The sequence below is a fragment of the Balaenoptera borealis genome, assembly GCF_965194805.1.
Source record: "Balaenoptera borealis genome assembly, chromosome: 14".
NCBI lineage: Eukaryota > Metazoa > Chordata > Mammalia > Artiodactyla > Balaenopteridae > Balaenoptera > Balaenoptera borealis.
In genome coordinates this window covers 81,455,637-81,477,181 of record NC_138875.1, presented here as the reverse complement: position 1 = coordinate 81,477,181, position 21,545 = coordinate 81,455,637, and the positions used below count along the sequence as shown (strand labels likewise).

General features: G+C 47.8%; 1 protein-coding gene and 1 long non-coding RNA gene across 2 annotated transcripts in view; one reads left to right on the top strand and one right to left on the bottom strand.

Moving 5' to 3' along the window:
• Positions 1-661: 661 nt before the first annotated feature.
• The window catches only part of SRRM4 (serine/arginine repetitive matrix 4), a 162,511-nt gene continuing 141,627 nt past the window's right edge, over positions 662-21,545 (bottom strand). The window contains exons 9-13 of the mRNA XM_082355937.1: positions 11,939-12,243; positions 8,646-8,849; positions 3,571-3,681; positions 2,760-2,900; positions 662-966 (exon numbers count right to left, since the gene is read on the bottom strand). Coding sequence (XP_082212063.1) covers positions 663-966; positions 2,760-2,900; positions 3,571-3,681; positions 8,646-8,849; positions 11,939-12,243 — 1,065 coding nt within the window. The 3' untranslated portion in view covers position 662. The remainder of the gene's footprint in view (positions 967-2,759; positions 2,901-3,570; positions 3,682-8,645; positions 8,850-11,938; positions 12,244-21,545) is intronic.
• LOC309611493 lies at positions 2,643-5,173 on the top strand. The gene is made up of 3 exons (XR_014234562.1): positions 2,643-2,694; positions 2,783-2,908; positions 4,998-5,173. It is a non-coding gene; the product is annotated as an uncharacterized lncRNA (long non-coding RNA).

Sequence of the window (21,545 nt, the reverse complement as noted above, 5' to 3'; positions counted from 1 at the left end):
CTTCTACACTCACGGCCCAAGAGTCCATCTCCTATCTCCCGACACCTACCACCAACTGAAATGTCCATGTCCCCTACCCACGTGTCTCCCTTTCTAGGACCCAACAGCCTCTAGCTTTGGCTCTGGCCTATGTGGGGAGCTGAAAGGCCTGACCCCTCTCCTAGGCCTGAAGTGCCCTTGGTCTCTTCTAACATCCACCCCTCACTCCCACCAGGGTCCCTACACATGCAGCCATGAGACTGAATGAGAGGAGAATGAGGGCAGGTGTGAGGAAGCACCACTGGCCTTCGTATGCAGCCTGCCAGCAGTGGGCGAGCAGAACTCTCTCTACATTTTCCTGGCCAGACCCAAACTTTTGAGTCACGGACCCAACGCTTCTTACAAACCTTTGAGGTTTCTCTGTGCCAACAGAAGGTGGTTCACTCCATATGCTCAGGCCTGAGTTGAGCCCCAGGGTGGTGTGGCGGAGGTTCCTGGGAGCTCGACATAGAGGCTGAAGCCCCCATACCCTCTTTTCCTCCCGCCCCCAGGAGAGCAGGAAGGACAGGGCTCAGGAGCCCTCAAAGTCTGTACCAAGGAGAAGGCAGGGTGGGCAGGGAGTGGGGGAGGCTGGCAGAGTGAAAGGGGCACCACAGGCAGCTGGCTCAAGGGAGGGCCTTTGCTTAGCGCCTTGTGCTGGAGTAGCTGTCTGCTGAGCTGTAGCTCCGGCTCCGGCTCCGGCTCCGGCTCCGGCTCCGGCTCCGGCTCCGAGAGCCCAGGCTGGGGCTGCGGGAGCTGCAGCTGCTGCTAGTGTGGGTCCGGCTGCGGCTGCGGCTACGGCTGCGGCTGCGGCTGCGGCTGCGGCTGCGGCTCGGGCTCCGGGAAGAGCTTCGGCTGGCTGAGCGGCTGTACCAGGAGGACGCGCTGCTGAGGCCGCTGGACGAAGAGGGGCTGGGCCGGTAGTAGGGGATGGGGCGTTTCCGGGCACTGCAGGGACCAGAGGGAGAAGCATGAGGGCAAGGCTCCTCCCAGCCTCAATCCGGGAGCACAGGCACTGTCCCGAGAGACATTTCCCAGCTCCTCAGGGAAAAAAAATTCCCATACTCTTCCCTTGCAGTCCTGAGAACATCAAGGAGATGCTTTCAGTCTACTGCTGATATGTTTTGAAAAGTCATAATCTCACTTTTTTTTTTTTTAACACAGCAAGGCTGGGCTCAGAGAGAACCTCCAGCTGGCAACAGTTTTGTTTTGCTATTTTTATTTTTACTAGAACCTTCTATTTATGGCAAAAAGAAGAGGCTGATTTTCCACTCACTGCAGTGCATCAAGTTTCTTTTTGAAATAAATGTATGGACCACTTAAAAAAAGAGCACATCTATTTACAGAAAATTAAGTAAATTGTACACTTAATAATCAGACAAGGCAAAAGTGGGGGATGGAAGTTTGGGAAGCACTGAATGGGTTCATCAAGATGGACTACTTGGGGTTGAGTACGGAAGCCAGAGCGTCTTTTGGAAATGCCACTCTCTTCATCTCAGCCTTCCTCCAAGTCCATTCCAAGGATACCTTCAAGAGTCAAGGCAGTGGGTGTAGGACTCCCTTCCTGCGTGCCAGGCCAAGGCAGGGTGTTTTGTGAGACACTTGAGAAGGCAATGCCACTACCCTGCCTTACTATCTGGGGCACAAGTTCTTTTTCCCCCTTCAGGTCTTCTCCAGGGAGGAGGCATGGGTAGCCGGGATCCTTGTGGGTCTCTGGACTGAGCAGCTGACCCTTGGAGGACCAGGAGGAAGACCAACCAATTGTCAAGAGCCATTTTTAGGGTAACATTCAGCCATTCTCTCCATTTCAAGGCCTGAGAAATCTGTGTCCATTTAGACCTCAGGCTTCTCTTCTAGGGCCTTTCTCATCCAAGACTTTATCTGTTACAGGAATCTTCATCCATCTAGTCTGACCATTCAATCCATCACAGTGGAACACAGTGGGTTCTAGTGTTCTGCATGTAAGTTTATAAACTGCATTCACATCTCTTTGCCCCTTTTCATTTCATCCTTATGATACTTCTGGGAGTTATTTCCTCCAATAGCTCATGGGTGAGAAAACTTAGATTCTGGGAGGTGAAGAGACTTTCCCAGCTCACCTGGAAAGTGGCAGAGCCAAGATTCCTCTCCAGAACAGTGCTCCTCCCCTTACCCACTAGGGCTCCCTCCCGGTCTTTTTGGCACCTAAACAATCCTATTTGCCCTCCCTACACTTGGTTCAGGGTATAATTACCTATGGGTCTATTCAAGCCTTGCATCCGGGCGTGTGGGTCTAAGGGCGGAGGTCTGTGGCCACCGCCTGGCTCCGCCTCCACGCAAAGTCCCGGTTCTGTCCCTTGCTTGGGTCCCCATTCCAAGGCCCGACCTCTTTCTGTGGCCCAGCCCCGCCTCCCCCGCCCCAGCTGCATGCGCAGATTCCGGCCACACCCGATTCCCCCGGCTGGGCTCACCCCTTTGCCCGCCACTGCATTCTACCCCGCCCCGCCGGCCTAGGCCCCGCCTCCATGGCCCCGCCCCTTCCTGCAAGCCCGCACGGTGGCTGAGGGTGCTGACTCGCCCGAGGCTTTGAACAGAAACTTCATTTCGGTGGCTGATGGGCGGGGGGGGGGGGGGGGGCAGGGTGTCCCTGAGCTCCCACAATCCTGCAGTCCAGCCCCAAGGAGGCCTGGGGAGAGTGTGAGACCCCAGCGGGTGGGAAGGGAGTGGAAGTGAGGGCGGAGGTGGGTGCCTCCTGGCCTCACCTCGTTATCCTCCGCGCCTCCAGGTGGCTCGGGGAGTCTCTCCGGCGCTTCCGCATGGGCGAGTAGGACCGACGTCTCCGCCGCGCTCGCTCGCGCTCCCGCTGCTGCGAACCCTTCTCGCTGTACTTGGGGTCCCGCTCCCTGAAGGGGTGCGGTGGGGATGTTACTGGGGAGCTGGGGCTGGCCTGGCTTTTCGGTGGGAGGGGGGCACTCACTTCCTCCTTACCTTTGCCCTCCCCCCCCGCTGGGGCAGGGCATGGGGTCTGCACGGGGCCCCTAGGGAGGTGGGAGGGAAAATGACCCAGCTGTGGGGAGAGTCTGCATGGATGGGTGGGTACCCGGGGTGGGGAGGGAGGGCCTTGCAGCTGGGCGTGTGTAGGGGTGTCAGCCTTTGAAGGTGGGCATTGCAGGGTGAGGATATGACTGTTAAGTGGGCCCAGGTGCCGAGTAAGAATCAGAACTGGGGGGTCTGGACATAGGGATGAGGGGTAGTATTAGGTGTGCGAAGAGTCTGAGGGCTGGGGTGTGGCCGTTGGAGTGTTTGGGGTGAGTACAAGAGAACGCTGGGATGTACTGGGGGCCTCACTGCCTCTCCAGACACGACAAAGGGAACCACTAGGATGCTGAGTCATCTCCCATCCGTAACCGGGCAGGGCTTGACCTGAGAGGAACTCGCGGGGCTTGGGCGACGCTCCAGAGAAGCGAGTCGAGGAGGCGGTGCCAGACAGGCAGATCTGAGCAAAGGAGTGGGGACTGGGGGGCGGGGCCTAGCCTGACGGGCGGGGTCAGTGCCTGGGGGCGGGGCCGGTACCTGCTGGGACTGTAGCGGGAGTAGCTGGGGCTGCGGCGGGACCTAGAGCTTCTGCTAGGCGGGCTCCTCTTGCCAGAGCTGGAGGAATAGCTGGGAGAGCGGGAGGAGGACCTGGAAGAGAGGAGACAGCCTCTGAGGGGCCTGCTGAGCTCTGCTGGGCTTGCCCCGCCTGTCCAGCATTTTATTCAGCTGGTCTCCAGGCCTTTTTATTTCTGGAGGCCAGACAAAGGAACCAAGCCCTTACCTGAGGATGAAATCCCCTCCCTTTTGGATGGTTAATAATGATATCAACAACTTCCCCTTATTGTGTTCTTCCTATCCTGGCCACGTGTTAGCTGTGTGACCTTGGGCAGGTGATTTCACTTCTCTGGGCCACTATTTTCTGATCTGTAAAATGGGGGTAATTGTACTTACCCCATAGAATTGTAAATTAAACGTGTAAATTAGGGTGACTTACTTAGCATCTTGGCATATAGTCAGCACACAGGAAATGTTTATTATTATATGATTATTATATATTCTACTATGTGCCAGATTTTGAACTAATTTTTTTTTAATATCTTTATTGGAGTATAATTGCTTTACATATATCCCCATATCCCCTCCCTCTTGAGCCTCCCTCCCAAGCTCCCTATCCCACCCCTCTAGGTGGTCACAAAGCACTGAGCTGACCTCCCTGTGCTATGCAGCTGCTTCCCACTAGCCATCCATTTTACATTTGGTAGTGTATATATGTCCATGCCACTCTCTCACTTCGTGCCAGCTTCCCCTCCCTCCACTGTGTCCTCAAGTCCGTTCTCTACATCTGCGTCTTTATTCCAGCCCTACCACTAGGTTCATCAGTACCGGTTTTTTTGATTCCATGTATGTGCGTTAACATGCGGTATTTGTTTTTCTCTTTCTGACTTGCTTCACTCTGTATGACAGACTCTAGGTCCATCCACTTCATTACAAATAACTCAATTTCGTTCCTTTTTATGGCTGAGTAATATTCCACTGTATATATGTGCCACATCTTCTTTATCCATTCATCTGCTGATGGACATTTAGGTTGCTTCCATGTCCTGGCTATTGTAAATAGTGCTACAATGAACATTGTGGTACATGTATCTTTTTGAATTATGGTTTTCTCAGGGTATATGCCCAGTAGTGGGATTGCTGGGTCATATGGTAGTTCTATTTTTATTGAACTAATGTTTTGTATATATTATCTCATTTAATCCTCAGCACTTCCTAGGGTTAGGTACTATTATCAATCCCATTCTATAGATGAGGACACAGAGGCAGAGAGAGATGATATATTGGGTTGGCCAAAAAGTGCCTTTGCTTTTTAAGTAAAAATAAAAGACACATTTTTCATTTTCACCAGGAACTTTATTGAACAACATATTCACCCTTTTGTTCCACTACCTTCTGCCATTTTTCAGGTGACTTCATAATTCCATCTTCCCCAAACTTTTTATCTTTTTGAGCAAAGAACTGTTCCAGATGCCTTTTACGGTCTTCCAGGGAATTGAAATTTTTTCCATTAAGAGAATTTTGTAAAGACCTAAATAAATGGAAACCTGAAGGTGCAATGTCTTATTCAAAGGCGGCGGATAAATCAGAACTTCCCAACCAAGCTGTAACAGTTTTTGCCTGGTCATCAAAGAAACATGTGGTCTTGTGGTATCCTGATGGAAGATTATGCGTTTTCTGTTGACTAATTCTGGATGCTTTCCATTGAGTGCTGCTTTCAGTTGGTCTAATTGGAAGCAGTACTTTTTGGAATTGTTTGGTTTTCCAGAAGGAGCTCATAATAGAGGACTCCCTTCCAATCCCACCATATACACAACATCACCTTCTTTGGAAGAAGAACAGCCTTTGGTGCGGTTGTTCATTTCGCTTGCCTCACGGATCTCTTCCGCTCCAGACAACTGAACAGTATCCACTTTTCATCGCCCACTGCAATTTGTTTTAAAAACGGAACGTTTTCATTACGTTTAAGTAGAGAATCACATGCGGAGATACGGTCAATAAGGTTTTTTTTTGCTTAACTTATGTGGAACCCAAACGTCAAAGCAATTAACATAACCAAGCTGGTGCAAATGATTTTCAACGCTTGATTTGAATGAATATTTTGAGTATGTCAGCTATCTCCTGCATGGCATAACGTTGATTTTTCTCAATTAATGTCTCGATTTGGTCGCTATCAACTTCAACTGGTCTACCTGACCGTGGAGCATCGTCCAGTGAGAAATCTCCAGCACAAAACTTCACAAACCACTTTTGACACGTTCGATCAGTCACAGCACCTTCTCCATATACTGCACAAATCTTTTTTTGCATTTCAGTTGCATTTTTACCTTTCTTGAAATAATAAAGAATAGTATGCCGAAAATGTTGTTTTTCTTCCACCTCCAATATTAAAATGGCTACACAAAAATTCACCAATTTTGATGTCTTTTTTTTGAAATTTTGAAACTTTATTTTTTAAGTTTATTTTATATATTTAATACTTTTATTAATTTTAATATATTGTTTTCTTTGTTTTTTTTGTTTTTTTTTAACATCTTTATTGGAGCATAATTGCTTTACAGTGGTGTTAGTTTCTGCTTTATAACAAAGTGAATCAGCTATACATATACATATATGCCCAAATATCCTCCCTCATGCACACCGATATGACAGCTGTCACATACACTCTAACAAAATTGTTTTGAATGAAGTTAAAGACAACTAAGTGCTACTAGAGCCATCTTACAGAAAAAACCAAACAAACCTTTTGGCCAACCCAATAATTTGTTCAAGGTCACTCAGCTGGTAAGGGGTTTGAACCCAGGTCTGTTTGGCTACAAAGTGCTCCTGACTTCTGCTAGACTACACTGTTGTGCATCCGAATTATAACCCCTATGCTATTTCCAGTCTTCTTCCCTCTTGCTAATGCCTCCCATGTTTAGAGAACGACTGCCTTGGTTTCTCCACCACTTTCCTAGGAACATCTACCCTTCTTTCTCAGTCTTTCAAATAATTTTCATCTCACAATTGCTGATTTGATCTGCTAGTAGTTCCTGCCAGGATTCAGAGGGATTATGTGGCCATGTCTGTGTTCAGTGGGAAAGAGGGCTGTGATGGATTAGCAATGTCTGCTACAGGCACAGGAATGAGTAGGGGGGACACTCTCTCATGCTCTGTTTTTGCCAGCTTTCCCTCACAGGAATGCTAGCAAAGTTTTCCTATCCTTTTCAGTTTGAAAAGAAGTCTTGCTCTGACTTGCCCTCACCTAGGTGTTCCTTAGCCCCTTCCTACTTTCTTAGGTGATCATAATAACCATCGCTTTGGGACTCTATTCTTACATGTTGCCCAGGGTGATGGAAGGAGTGTGGACAAGGAATAGCTCCTCCAGTCTTAGTGCCCTGGGACAGTGTCCAGCTACGGCCCCTGAAAAATTTGCTTTGCCAACTTGCTCTTTGGCTATATATTGAGAGACATTATAAAAAAGAGTTACGATGAAATAATGCTTTTGGACACTTTGAAAGGACGTCAGGCATTTCTATCCACTGTACCACATAGTGTCCCTTTTCTGTGGAGCCATATGAATCATTTTTCATACTTAAAAATCAGAAATAACTGCTCTTCCAAGCAACTGGTTCAATTTGTATCTTTTTTGTTAATAATGTAAAGGGACAATTTCCCTTTTTGCTTTGTCTGCCAGGGAGCTCAGAGTCACATTTGCAGCACACCTCCATAGCAACAACAGTCATCCCTCGGGATCTGTGGGGGATTGATTCCAGGAGTCCCTGCAGATACCAGAACCTGCAGATGCTCAAGTCCCTTATATAAAATGGCATAGTATATTGAATACACTGGCCTTTCATAACCAGGGATGTGAAACCTGCAGATACAGATGGCCAACCATACAGAATGGTAGGACATGCCTTTGGGACTTAACCTTCCTCCTGATTTAATTTTATTTCTCTCAATTTTCCTTTTAGCCTGATTTGCTCTTCTACTTATGTCACTCTATCATGTTGAATATTTCTGTTAGCTTCCTTGCCTTCTTATTTTGAATGAACTGGTCTTGAGGTAACCACCTACGTAAGCAACTGTTTTTTGATACAGTTGCAGAAGAGGAATAGTTGGGTTGCTGTTGGAAGTTCTTGTTTGTAGAGGGAAGCTGGACCCCATGAAGCTGTGGGTTGATTAGATTGGACGGAATCTTCCAATTCCTGAGATCGCATGTCTCTGCATTCTGCCATATCATTATTCCACATGAGAAAATCAAACAATAACCAATGGTTATTAGAATTGAGTGGTAAAGTGAAAAACTGGGCACAAATCTTCTCCCTGTATCCATGCCCCTTGCAATGTGATTTTGCAGTTCCTCCCACTAAGAGGAGCATCCCTTGCATCTATCTGGATTGGTCCTCTGACTTGCAATGGCTAAGAAAACAGCTGAAGAGGTCATGCCTGTTCCAAGCCAAGGCCTTGCACACTACTGCTCTCTCTTGGAACCCTGCCATCACCATGTGAACAAGCCCAGACAAGCCTGCTAGAAGATGTGAGGCCGCATGGAGCAGAGATGAATCAGCTGGGGTCATTCAAACCAGCCAGCCCCCAGACAACCCACCAGCTGATGGAAGACACATGCATGAACCCAAGAGAGAACAGAAGAAGAACCACTCAGCTGAGCCCAGCCCAAACTGCTGATGCACTGAATCAAGAACTAAGGAAAAACTTATTGATAAGGATGCTACACTGGGGGGATAATTTTTATGCAGCAGAATATAACTGATACACATGAATGGATCCTCATGCCAATAACAACAATCAAAACTGATATTATATTCTGAGTCCTGATCTAAGTGTCCTATAGTCCTCAGAACAATCCTTCAGGGTAAGTATTGTTATGGTTTTCATTTTGCAGGGGAGGAAACTAAGGCTCAGACAGGTTAACTGACAACCAAGGCCACCAGTGAGTAATAGATAGAATGGGCATTCAAACTCAAATCTGTTCCACTCCTGTCCCTTGGTGGTCAAGCGACATCTCCAGTTACCTTAACTAGCTGCAGAGCCAAGGTCAAAATTGCACTCACCTTTTCCCAGAGGAGGTGGATCGGCTCCTGGTGTACCTGGGGGAGGCCCTGGGGTTTGGGGATCGGGACGAGTGGCTGGAGGGGTGGGTGCTGGCACAGGAGGAGCTGCGGGAGCACCCTCGCATGGGGGAGCTCCGGGCTGCGGATGGGACCAAACTGGACTTCTTCACCTCGGTGCATTCCAGACATGGCGACTGGAATCCTCTGCAGAGGGGAGAATGGCTGTTAGCACTGGCCTGCCCGCTGGTCCAGGGCATCTTGAGCTGATACTCACCTCCTTACTTTGCCTCGGCTGTGGTGCTCTCAGAAACCCCCCCACCCCATCCACCTTTCCCCATCTTACTACCTCTGGAGAGACTTCCCGGACCACGGATGTTCGTGGAGCAGAGACAGAGTAGGACACGTAGCACAGGGTGCATGATGGGTATGATCAAATCACATGCTGGAAGGTTTCGTCCCTCTCCACTCTTTTTCAGCCCCTCTGATTATATTAATGAGAACGCTCGGGTTGGGTACTAGTGGGCTTTTACTGTCTCTTTAATGCTTGCAATCTCCCAAAGAGAGAGAGAGAGCAGGCCTGAGACGCAGAACCTTGGGCAGGCAACTGTAACTAACCAGAATTAAACACATTGTCTGAAGCCTATGTATTTTCACAGGTGCCTTCTATTTAGGACAGGTGATATAAATTTTCTATTTAAGATAGTACTACAAGTTTCCTTATATTAAAAAGTGAGTTTATTAAAGTAAATAAGAGTAACAGTAGTACCTGGATATGGAATGACTCAAGAAAGTGACATGTAGTTGGTTTAAGTTGGGAAACTGGCGTAGCCCATTTTGCAGATGGGGGAATGGAGACCCAAAGAAGGGTGGAGGCTTGTTCAAATTCACCCAAAGGACAGGGTCCTGTCATATTCTCACCTTGCCTACAGCCATGCTGGGTTCCTGCTGGTTCTCAGTAAGGACATGTTCATTGGGATTGGGCCAAGGGTCAAGTTCCTATAACATCAATATGGTTTCATCGTGACCCAGCCCCTGCTCATACTCCAGTCTCAGCTCTGGCACTTTCCTCTCTTGACTCCAGCCATAATGGACTCCTTGTCCCTCCTGGAATATTCCTATTCCCTTCCTTGTCTGCAGGCTTTAGAACATTCCCACTGCCTGGAACCCTCTTCACTTGACAACTCCCACTCATGGTTCAGGCTTTCGACCCCCTTAAGCCTGGTTGTGTGACCTCCAATGTGTTATCACAGCCCCCAGCCCCAATGTCTCCTCCACCCCTAGATGGCTCGCTTGGTCTTATAATTGTTGTCTCCCTCCCCCAGACATGGAGCTCCCTGGGGACAGGACTCACGTCTCTCTGGACACTGTATCCCAGCACCAGGACAGAGCCTGAGACATATGTCCGAGGTCATTGGTAAATAGCTGTGCAATAAACAGGCTAAGCCTCTGCACATCCTGGGAGCTTCACAACATCATCTCATTTAGCCCCCAACAACCCTAGGAAGTTGGCACTATTATTATCCCTTATTTACAGAGAAGACCCAGAAGGGTGAGTTGCTTGCTCACGGCCACCCAGAGTCTCAAACCCTGATCTGTCCAGCCCTGAAGCCCATGTCCCTGCTACCTTGCCAGCCCCTGCCTTTACCGTCTGTGGTTCCCCTGATTTAGAGCTGATGTCTCTTCCATTCTGCCCTCTGCTCATAGCTGACATGACATAAATAGCCAAGGATTTAAAGATCATTTATATTTCACAGTGAAAGGCTGGGTCTAAATTATTTAATTTGGCCGTCCACATAGATCAGGTTAAGCAGGTAACTGCTAAATGCCGTTCAGGCTTAACTCCAGTTCTGGAGACAGATCTGTGTTTCAATCCTGGTGCCGGCCCTTATTAAGTGAGTTTCCTAACTGCTCTGAGCTTCAGTTTCCCCATCAGCTAAAAAAGAATTATAACAGAACCTATCCCATAAAGGTTTTAGAAGTTTAGGAAGATTATCTATGGAAAGCACCTGGCATAGTACCTCAGGGCTCCATAAATAATAGCTGCCGTTACTATTATTGTTATTGTTGTTGTTGTTGTTGTTATTGCTATTCTCAGTATTTCCTGCATAACAGCCCTGAAGTATATGAGTAGATATCTGGGAACATCACTGCCTGTTCTTGGAGACATTGACGTTTGCTCTGACCCAGCCCTGGCTCCCAGCCGAGCTTGGGTGTGAACTGAGGCCAGGGATGTCCTGAGGCAGGCAGATCCATCCCTCTCTACCCTCTAACCACTGGTAACCACTGATCTTTTTACTGTCTCCATAGCTTTGCCTTCTCCAGAATGTCATGTAGTTGGAATCGTAGAATACGCAGGCTTTTCAGATTGGCTTCTTTCTATTACTAACATGGATTTAAGTTTCCTCCCTGTCTTTTCATTGCTCGGTAGCTTGTTTCTTTTTAGTGCTGAATAGTATTCCACTGTGTGTACGGACCACAGTTTATTTATCTATTCACCTATTGAAGGATATCTTGGTTGCTTCCAAATTTGGGCATGAATAAAGCTGCTATAAAAACATCCATGTGTAGGTTTTTGTATGGACATAAATTTTCAGTGTGCTTGGGTAAATACTGTGGTATATTTTAAAATGACAGTGACTTTAAATGTTAGACTTTCTCCTGTGATTATTGGTAAACTGACATCTGTTTTTTCCTGCCCAGCCTCCATCCCTCCTCCTGATAACAGTACCCTGCCTTTCCTTCAGAGGACCAGACATTCCCCAGTTTTAGTGTACATGGGAAGACTCATTAGCCCTGATGGTGGCATACGACAGATTCTAGCCAAGAATACAGCAGCCCCTGGGCAGTGTGATTGGTCTACTGTGGGCAGATGACCCAAGCTGGGCCAAGCAGAGTCAATGAGCACTTGCCCTGATATTTTCCTGAAATTCTGGGGAAAGAGGCATTTTCCTTCCATTGTCTGGCTAGACCGATAGAATGTTAACTGGATGGCACCTTTTCCAATGCTTTGGGAGGATCTGCTTGAAAAATAAAGCCAAGAGAGGGGGAAGCAGAACTGAGAGATGTAATAGGAAAGACAGATTCCTGATGACATATTTTCGAGACCCTGGATCCAGCTATATCTGAAGCTGATATCCTTGGATATTTTTTTCAAAAATGATGCCAATTACTCTCTCTCTCTCTTTCTCTCAAATAAAAGAGTTGGAGTCTGTGTGTGTGGTGTAGTGCTAGGGTGAGAGACTGAGATTGTGGAGCTCAGGCAGGACCCCCTCCTCCCATCCAGGTGCACTGACCTTGACTCTCTGCCCCTGCTGGTGGGGGAGAGATTCTCCAAAGTGGCCCCCTTGTTCTGGGGTGAGGAGGTGGTGAAGGAGTTCCCTGAATCAGAGGTGTTGCCGCTGTTGGGGTCCCGGCTCTTGCTTAGGCCCCCAGTGGGGCTCCCCTTCTCCGGACCCCGAGACCTGGCCGAGCTGATCTGCATGGAGGGTGGCGAGGAGGTGTCATTGCCTGAGTCATACTCCTGGGAGCGTCCTCGGTAGGTGGTGAGCAGGCTGGCTGTTTTGGTAAAGAGGTCAGCAGCAGACCCCGACCCAGCGATCTGAAAGCAAAAACACCCGTTGGACACTGCTGAGCGCTGGGTCTGTGGGCTGTGTCTAAATAACCAAGAAATGTTTACCATCATGATGCACTGTAACGAAAGGAAAGAGAGAGAGGAGAGGAAAGAAGAGACGCCAAAAAACAAAAGCACAAATTCCTGAAAGAATACCACAGAAAGGAGATCTTTTTTTTACCCCCTGCTAGGATAACTGGAAGATTTAGGTATCATGCAGAGAAAAAGCATGCGATCCAGATTAAACAAAAGAAAAAGGAAATTATACAAAATTTAATTTCTAATGAATTAAACAAAAGCAACAACTTAAGAGAAGGGGGGGTGTAAACACCCTTAACCTAAAACAATAATAAAAATAAAGAAAAGTGGGGGGAAAGAAAGGAGGCTATGGGCCTGAAAAAATATATCTTGAAACTTAAAAACAAAAAAAGGAGATAAAGCCAAAATTTGACAACCAAATCCTCAACAAATTTGACTTTTTTTTTTTTAAAGAAAAAGTTGCCCGAATAGAACCCTAAACAAATATCACATGGGGAAAAGAAATGAAATAAAGATGAGAGGTTTTTTTTTAATATAAAGTCAAGGTCACAAAATGATATTTTAGTAGTTTTCAACTAAAGGGGAAAAGAAAGAGGGGACAAAAAAAAAAAAATGGAAGTCAAATTGTCTGACTGAAAACAAACAAAAAAAAGCTCTCTACAGATATTTGCGTGTGTCCTTTTCCCCCTGGAGAAGGTAGCTAAGGCGCTCGAGTGGCTTCTAATAAATTCTCTCATGTCTTTGCGGATTATATCCACTTACCAAGCAAGAACTCCTCCTTTAGTAGGTAGGTAAGGTGTAAGAGAAAGGGAAGAGCGGGCAAGGTGAGTCCATCATTAGAGTCGCAAATGACAAGAAAAAACACACACCTTTCTGTACATCCTCATACTTGGCCCTGAACTTCGGGTTTTGAGTTTTCAGTGTTCTTGACAGGTGAAGCATCACTTCTGGTTGGCTTTCTCAGTAAGGGGACCTCAAGCCATCAACACTAACCACATCAGTCCCTTAATGCCCAAGTTGGATCAAGAAACCCTTGCTGACAATGCAGATGGCGGCTAGAGTTCGCATCAATCTAAGGTGTCAAGATGGGGGGCGGGGAACAGGGAAGGTGTGCTTGTGACAAACGGCTTTGGGAGGGGCTGCCTTGGGGTGCCTGGGAATGAGGAGGGGTCCCCAGGATCCTGTGTGGGGCTGATCTAGGACAGATGAAGGAGTAAAGGAGGCAACGGAGAGCCAGCCCTCGGGAAGGCTATGGTGTGTTTAGAAGTACAATGGATGGTTTTCTTTAAACATTCAGACCAGTCTCACAGCTGGGATGACATAGTGGGTTCGGTTCTGGTCCCCCAACAATACCATGCTTAGATGTGGGCAAGATGGACCTCTGCCCTGGGTCTCCTCCAGCGATAACCATCCCCATGGGGTGAGAAATCTGTGGGGCTGAGAAGGCACCACCTGTAAACCACTCCCCCCAAAGTGACTCTCTGGGGACCTGAAATCCCAGAATTCCCTGTTTAAATGACCCCTGAGTCCCCTTCCAGGGTCTCTGCAGGATCATCCATGGATCTATTCTCCCAGGGGTAGACCACGCTTCAAGTGTGCACATTCCTAGGTCCAAGTGTGGCTATTTGAACAGAAGTTGGATGTTCAGGCTTAGGTGTCCGTGTGCTTGAGTGGGAGGTCCATCACAGTGTTGGATGGTGCAAGGACATGGGGGGAGAATGGGAGGGGCCAGGGCCTCGGGGCAGATTCTCCCTACACTGTCATGTTGTGGCCTGGCACTCCGAGGGGTCCAAGATTCTAAATCCAAATCTGACTTTCCAGATCATTTTGAAGGTATGTTTGCCAAGATAGGAGAACTTATTTCATCTAAGTTTGCTGGCTTGATTTATAAACATTTGTATATATAGTGTGTGGCTCTCCTTCTATACGCTTGTCCCAGGCCCTGCAAATATTAGTGTAGGCCTCACCATCAAAAGCCTGCTTCTCCCACCCAGTTTCTCCCATGCACCTTGGGCCTAAAGAAGGGGGACTTCTGGGCTTTCTTAAGGAAACACTTCTGCCTTCTCAGCAGCTGGTCATGAGGGTGAGATACAGAGACAATGGAACTGTGAGAATAACAGTGATGACTCCACCAGCTCAGGATATCAGCTCCCGGAGCTGGGGAGGTGGGACTTCCTTTGCGGATTCTCCCAGGAGGCTTTGCACACAGACAAGGTGATGGTCCAGCTTTACCAAGTTCCACCCAGCGTGGCTGCCACTGTACATGCCTGGCAATCTGGCTAGCTTTGCTCTGGGACAAGGGATCTCAAAATAAGGTTGCCCAAATGGGGTTTCCTAGTGTGAGACTTCTTTAAAAATTAATGTAAAGGCCCTTTTTCCATTCAGCTCCTTTTTGTCTTCCAGTTTGCAAGTTGGATGCCGTATCTTTCCCACCTCTGAGAGTTCAACGGCTACATATGTATTTCCACCACCTCTGTCAGGAATGACAAAGCATCATGCCAGGCAATTAGACCCTGGGACCTGGGCTCTCAGGCTGGGGCTTGGCCTGGGGATGGGCTCATGGAATCTTTGTCTCAGAGACAGTGAATGTTTGGTAGCCAGTGTATCACAGGTGACTCAGGTGAGCCCCTCCTGGAGGGAACCAGGCTGGACCATGAATACAACGGTTTCCATTACCCTACGGCTTGCTACCCGGAGGCATCGAGTCCGGGCCTTGCTCTGCCCAGGTGCTTGTTTCCACCTTGACTACTAATTTCAAAGGATATGTCCTGGTGCATCAAGAGTCCCCGGGGGAAGGATCTCCTGAACATAAGGCCCCTCGGGGCTAGTGGATAGAGAAGGGGACTTTGCCTTTTTCACATTCTCAACCCCACATCCTGAGCTCACAGGGACACTTTCAGAGTGTCGCTACCTGACCACGACCACTATCCACGTGCAACTTGTGTGATCAGAACTGAGAACTCTCGAAGGCATCATGCTCTCCCATCATCACAGAAAACAGAGATAAATGTGCTACTGGAATGTCCTCATTGGGTTGACCCTGGTGCTTGAAAATATCAACCTCTCCTGCTTGTTTAAAAGTCCCATTTCTTTGGATGAATCTAAATTCTGTGACATGCGTGACAGTGTCGACACTTTACAGCTCAACCCTGTGTCCTTCACAAACCTCATCTCTTCCATACACCCACCCATGACTCTGGCCCCCACGACCTTCGGCCAATCGATTAGAAAGTTTTCTTGGTTCTACCACCACATCTTGCTCTCCCAACCCCAGGCCATTTGCCTATGCCACTTCCTCCGCCTAGAACACTGTTCCCCTCTTCCTCACTTCACATGGCTAAATTTATTCATCTTCCAGTTTACGTATCACCTCCTCTTGAAAGCTTTCTCAGAGCTCAAGGCCAGGACAGCACAAAACTCTCTACTTCATTCATTCTAACGTTCACTCTTTCATTCATTCACTCATTCAAAAATGAGTGGCTTCTGTCTGCCACAGCACTCTTACTGAGGTGAGGGGGCAGTAATTGCTTGTTTTACCTCCTGTCTCCATCTGGATGGGTTGAAAGTTGGGGTCTTGAGACCAGCTCAGGGCTGGGCGTGTGAGCCAGAGACAACCTCTAGAATCAAGTTTTAGGTCCATGCCAGTGGCAAAGAGAAGGAATGCCCTCCGCTCTTCCTCCTGGCCCTCCTCAGACCTAGGACCCTCAGAGAAAGCACACAGGAGTCCAGCCTACACATGCTCAACAGCATAAGTTCCAGGCTAAGGTGAGAAGTTCCTGACCCGAGGAGCCTTCCAGATGAGACAAGCGGTGTTGGGTCTCCTTACTTCCTTTTCCAGCTTCTGCTATTCCGGGAGGTCGGGTTAAAAGATGAACTGGGTCTGGCCCCTTGCACGCAACAGGGCTGCTGGCCCGTGCAGTGACTTTGCTCGGGTGCTAGAACGATGCTCCCCCTGGGTCAGGAACTCGAAAATGGTGCCCCACTCTGGCCAGACAAGTTAGAAAAAAGATACACCTTTCTCTGGACTGAAGCAGCCCCACATCGGTTTTCACAGCTGGCTCGACAAAGGGAGGGTCGGTGGGGTTTAACTCCAAGGCCAGTCACCCTTGGACAGGGCACAACCAGCATAACATGACACGCCTAGCAGGTCCTGGAGACGCAAATCTTCTCCCCCCATTTGACCTGCTTTAAGGATTACTTTGAGGGCCGCGGGAAGGGGTGGTGGCCCGAAGACTTTCATTCCTGCTTCCTTCAGCTGAACTCTATTTGGTTTTGTCTTTACCAGTCTTGATGGGCTCTACCTCTGTTTCCAGGTGATAGAAACATTTTCATAAACTCAGTAGGGATGTCTGGATCGTTTAATGGCCTCTTAGCCTCAGATTCCTCCTTCTCCAGAGCTCTCCATTCATGGAGAGCTGGACACAATGGAGGGGGGCCAAAGGCAGACTGTGGGGGGGGTGTGTGAGCGTGCGCGCGTGTGCGAGTGATGCCGTGATAATACAGGGGAGACCTTCATAAGTCAAGGACTTTATGACAGGCAGACGACAGAGGCCTCTGTGCGCTCGCCTCCCGTCTCTAAGTGTCTCCTTCCTCGCCAGGTGTTCACTCCCACTCCGCCACGGAGGAAGCGGGCTGTTGCCCACTGGCCGCTGACATGATAGGATGGCTCCCCCGTGCTCCTCCCTGTCTCATTTAGATAACAGGCCACTCACAAGTCGCCTTTAACGAGCTCTTCTTCATCTGCTGGAAATTTCTCTTCTATGCACATAACTGCTCTCTGCCCCTGTATCCCCAGCTTAGCTGCAAAACGGTCCTCAAGAGGCCGGCTGGGAGGAGTCATCCTAGACCCACTTTTGTCCAGGAACAATGCCCTCATGGTACCCGGGACCCCTGTCTAAGACCTGGGACCCTCATACCAGGGCTCTCTTCTGTGGTCCACTCTGACCCCTTCCTCCATCCCAGACTTGCCCTTCTTTTTATGTCTTCACAAAGGCCTACTTTTGGGGCTTGGCACAAAAATTTAGCCCCTGTAAGATTTGCTTAATCACCGAGTGAAATACACCTGTCTTCATATGGTTCTCCTAGAAATTGAGATAGGAATTTGAGTGCTGGCAGTTTCTTTGAGGGCAAGGAACCTCAGTAGGAGAGTGGGGGCAATGAGCAGGGGAGAGAACGAGCCAGCTGTCACAGAGGGCTTCTGGAGGACACCTTGGGAGCCAAGGCGGAGACAGCTCCAGAGTTAATCCCAACCACGGAGGGAGCTGTGATATTTATACACCAATTCCCTGCCACTCATGGGTTAAAGGCTGCACCCAAAGGGTGTCAATTCTCTAGTAGGTCCAAACTGCCACCCAGCCAAACAAAGTGGTCTTTGGCAGCCAGAGAACATTACCTGGAAGCTGGAAGCTGGCAGTGTGTGAAGCGGGGACGCGGAGGGGATATAAACGGACAGCATCTGTCTCAACACCCCAAACCACCACTGGAAAACTGACGGGCCAAGTTATACTTTGTTTCAGATATGCTTTCTTTAGCCCACTTATCAGCTAAACAAATTTATGTTCGACAATAAATTTGAATGAACTCTCAACATTGTAGAGTGGGGCAGATTCACATAACAGCCCATTTCTAGTTCATGCTGAAAAATAAGAGGATCTGGCAAGATTGAGTCGACATTCCTGCTTGGTGATAATTGGCTTGTGAGGAATTGCAGCTGCCCCTTTTGGACGGGGCACAAGCTCTCCTGACCCCAGGCCTTATGGGCTCCCTGTTGCTTATATCTATTAGCTGCCTGGCCCTTGAGACAGCTAAGTTTGTGACCCTCTGTTCTAAGTGTTCGCTGCTACCCGGATCTATCTGAAAGCAGCACAAACACAGTGCATCCTGTATGTTTCATCTCTCCCTTCCATCCTCCCCATCTCTGCCCTTTCAAACCCTCTTGGACTTTGTCAATGAAAGGAACCAGGAGACAGAGTCATGAAGCCATATCCAGACCCCAGAGCTATTACAAGCTTTCCCCTTCTGGGTCAGGACTGCCAATCTCAGATTTTTTTAAGGACAAACTGTTTTTCACAAACTCATGGCCACTGGGAGAAAACAAACGAATACGTTCCCTTTATTCTCTTAGCCCCCGCCAATGTGAAGCTCCAGTTTTTTGTTTTTGTTTTTTCTTTTGAACTCATAAGCTTGCCTATTCTCCTTTTTCCTTAATATACTCAGCGTCAACATTTGGGTTTTTCTAATAAGTAATTAAATCCCCCCACCATGAACTCCAGCTCCTGGTGTTTCACTAGGAGTTTCTCTCAGCCCTCCAGGGAAGCCAGCACTGTTATTTATTGTTTTTGTTTCAAATCATTATTTAATCAAGAATGGGGGAAAAAGGCAACCTCTCACTTACACTTCAAAATTTAATTTCGGCTGAATTCCGAGATCAAGAGGCAGCACAGCCTAATAGGTTACAAAAATACAATCAAGAAGAGAATTCCAATTAAACTGAACAAGTCCATTTACTGAGCTTCAAATGGCTCCATGGAGAGAGGGCTATAAATTTTTTTTCCCTCCCTGCCGTATGGGGGACTGGAAATTCTCATGTGAATGTAGAGCTGCATGGCAGAGCTTTTAGCTAGAGGGTTCTGGTTATTCCTTTTTTTTTTTTTTTTTTTAAAACCTTTTGTTTCACAAAGACGTTAAGTTTATTTTCCTCACTGTTGTTCATCTTCCTCTGCACATTAATTACGAAGACATCAGAAGACTGGATTCATTGACCTGTTAGGAGTTCATTAGAGAGGGGGAGGAATGGAGAAAGACAGGGATCTGCTGAGGATGTTGGGAAGATGACAAAGTCCTTTAGGGCTGGGGTGGTCCCACAGGGCTGTGCACTGACGTTGACCTTGGGCCTGGGGCCGGATGTCTCTCCTTCCCTCCATCAGGAAGCTGAAGGGGACCAGCAGCTTCAACCTCATCATTTCTCAGAAGCCCCTTTTGATGGCCCTCAGCCCACCTCTTCTTGAAAATTTCTACATGGATCCAGTCAGGCAAAATTTTCACCAGTCCAAATTGAAATGAGAAAAAAAAAGTTCAATGGAATGAGTTTTTCATCCAACGAAATGCATTTGATTTAAAGTCTCATCCTTTCTTCTGAGGCCATGTCTATTCTTCCTCTTCAGATGGTAAACGTCCCTTTCACTATAGAAAATGGTGGTTTTCTTTTTTCTGTCCTTGCTTGGCAAAAGTAAAAGTTGACAATGCTATTCCATTTTCCATTTAAAAAGGACAACTGTCCCACAAATGCCTGAGTCTCACGGCCCCCTTCTTCCGCATTTTAGTCCCTTTGTTCTCTAAACTGCAACGAATGGCACTGGACTAGTGAGTCTCCTAGTCTGAGCAAGAGCTCACTTTTGCAGGATGTACGTGACAACCTGGGTCAGAGGCGGGAAGGCTGGACCCTCCATACACGCTCCCTCAGCCTCACTTCCCCTGTCTGCAAAATAGGAGGCATAGCCTTCCATTCTCCTAGAGTTGTTCTGACGTTCACCTGAGATCTTGGATATGATTAAGCTTTTTGAGGCCAGAGATACTTCAGAAACATCATGTATGCTTTTACTGGGAGCAAGTTTAATTTAGCCATTATGACGACAAATCATAACACTAGCAACTACTGTATATTGAGTGTTATGTCCCAAGCATCGGGCTAAGTTTTGCTCATAGAATAGAAGCTGCATGAGGGCAGAAATCTTCTCTGTCTTGTTCACTGCTATTCACCCAGTGCCTGGCACATAGTAGGTGCTTAATGCATATCTTATAAATGAATGGATACCTTATCTCACTCCACCCTCACAGCCACTCTGTGCAGTATGTATGCTTATTAGTTAAAGGTACAGATGAGGACACAGAGGCCCAGCGAAGTGAAATGACACAAAGGAAGTCAAGTAATTAAGCACCTGGACTCTGAGGGTAGACTTTCTGGGTTGGAATCCTAACTTCTCCATTTAACAGCTGCCCTTTACTTAAGTTTTCTAGGCTGTAGTTTCCTCATCGTAAAATGAGGATACTAGCGGAAGATCCCCTGAAAGGCTATTATAAGAAACGCATGAGATGACACATGTAAAGAATTCAGCCTAGCACCTCGCACATAGTAGGTGCTCAGGAAGCATGAGCTATGGCTGTTACCCAGTCTCATAGGGAGATGAAATCAAGAACTCTGGAGTATCCGAATCTGCTTTAAAGCTCCTGTCTTCATCACTGTCGCCTCCTGCTTCCTCCTGTTGACAAATTTCATGAGGTCCTCTTTTACGGAGCCCAAGTTTTGCCTTTTTTTTTTTTTTTTGCGCCGTATCTGTGCAGGTTTTTGTTGGCAAGGGTTATGTGGCAGCTGTTGGCTCAACAGAGGCAGAAGGAGGAGAAAGGAGAAGACTGCCCTCTCCTGGGTCTAATTTCAGTCTTGATCAGCCCCCTTTAGATTCCCCCTCCAGTTAGGATAGACCTCACAGAGGACCCCCTGCTACAGGACAGGGCGTGGCCAAACCTTGGAGCCACCAACCTCTCTGTCATCCAATAGGTCCTCTGTCTATCAGAGTAAGCTTCTGAGATACAAGCCATGATTCAAACCAGCTCCCCTTCCTACTTATTGGGCTACCTATGTAAGTCACTTCACCTCTCTGAGCCTCAGTTTTCCCATCTGAAAAATGGTGATAATGATGGCACCTACCTCAAAGAACTGTTTTGTGAATCAAATGAGAAAAAAAAAACCAAAACAACTGTGTAAAGTATGTGACAGTGCCTGGCACACAGTGGTATATAGCCATCTCAATTGGGTGAACTCCTACTCATCCTTCAAAGCCCAGCTCACATGTTCCTTTATTTGTAAAGTCCTCTCAGACGCCAAGATCTCTTAGACATTGGTCCTTCCTCTGTGGTCCTCCTACATATTGTACTTGCTTCCGTCACCTCCAGGGGTGATATTCAAAATATTCAACAACTGGTTGAGTGTGGGTACTGCCCCATCTGAAGGTAGCTGGTCTTGGCACTGAAGGGCTGCCAGGTATCACTGTTTAGCTGCTGGACTGTGAGAAGGTCCAGAAGGTACCAGAGGAGGGAAGGGATGGCTTTGTTGACCGGGGGGTGGGTGGTGACAGGGTCTATTTATCAACTGGTGTGCAAGTATTTGAATATTTGAACAATGGAGGAGTACTAGTGCTCACCGACTCAGTCTCAGCCCTAACGACAACGCGTATCCTACTGTATTGCAGCCTTCT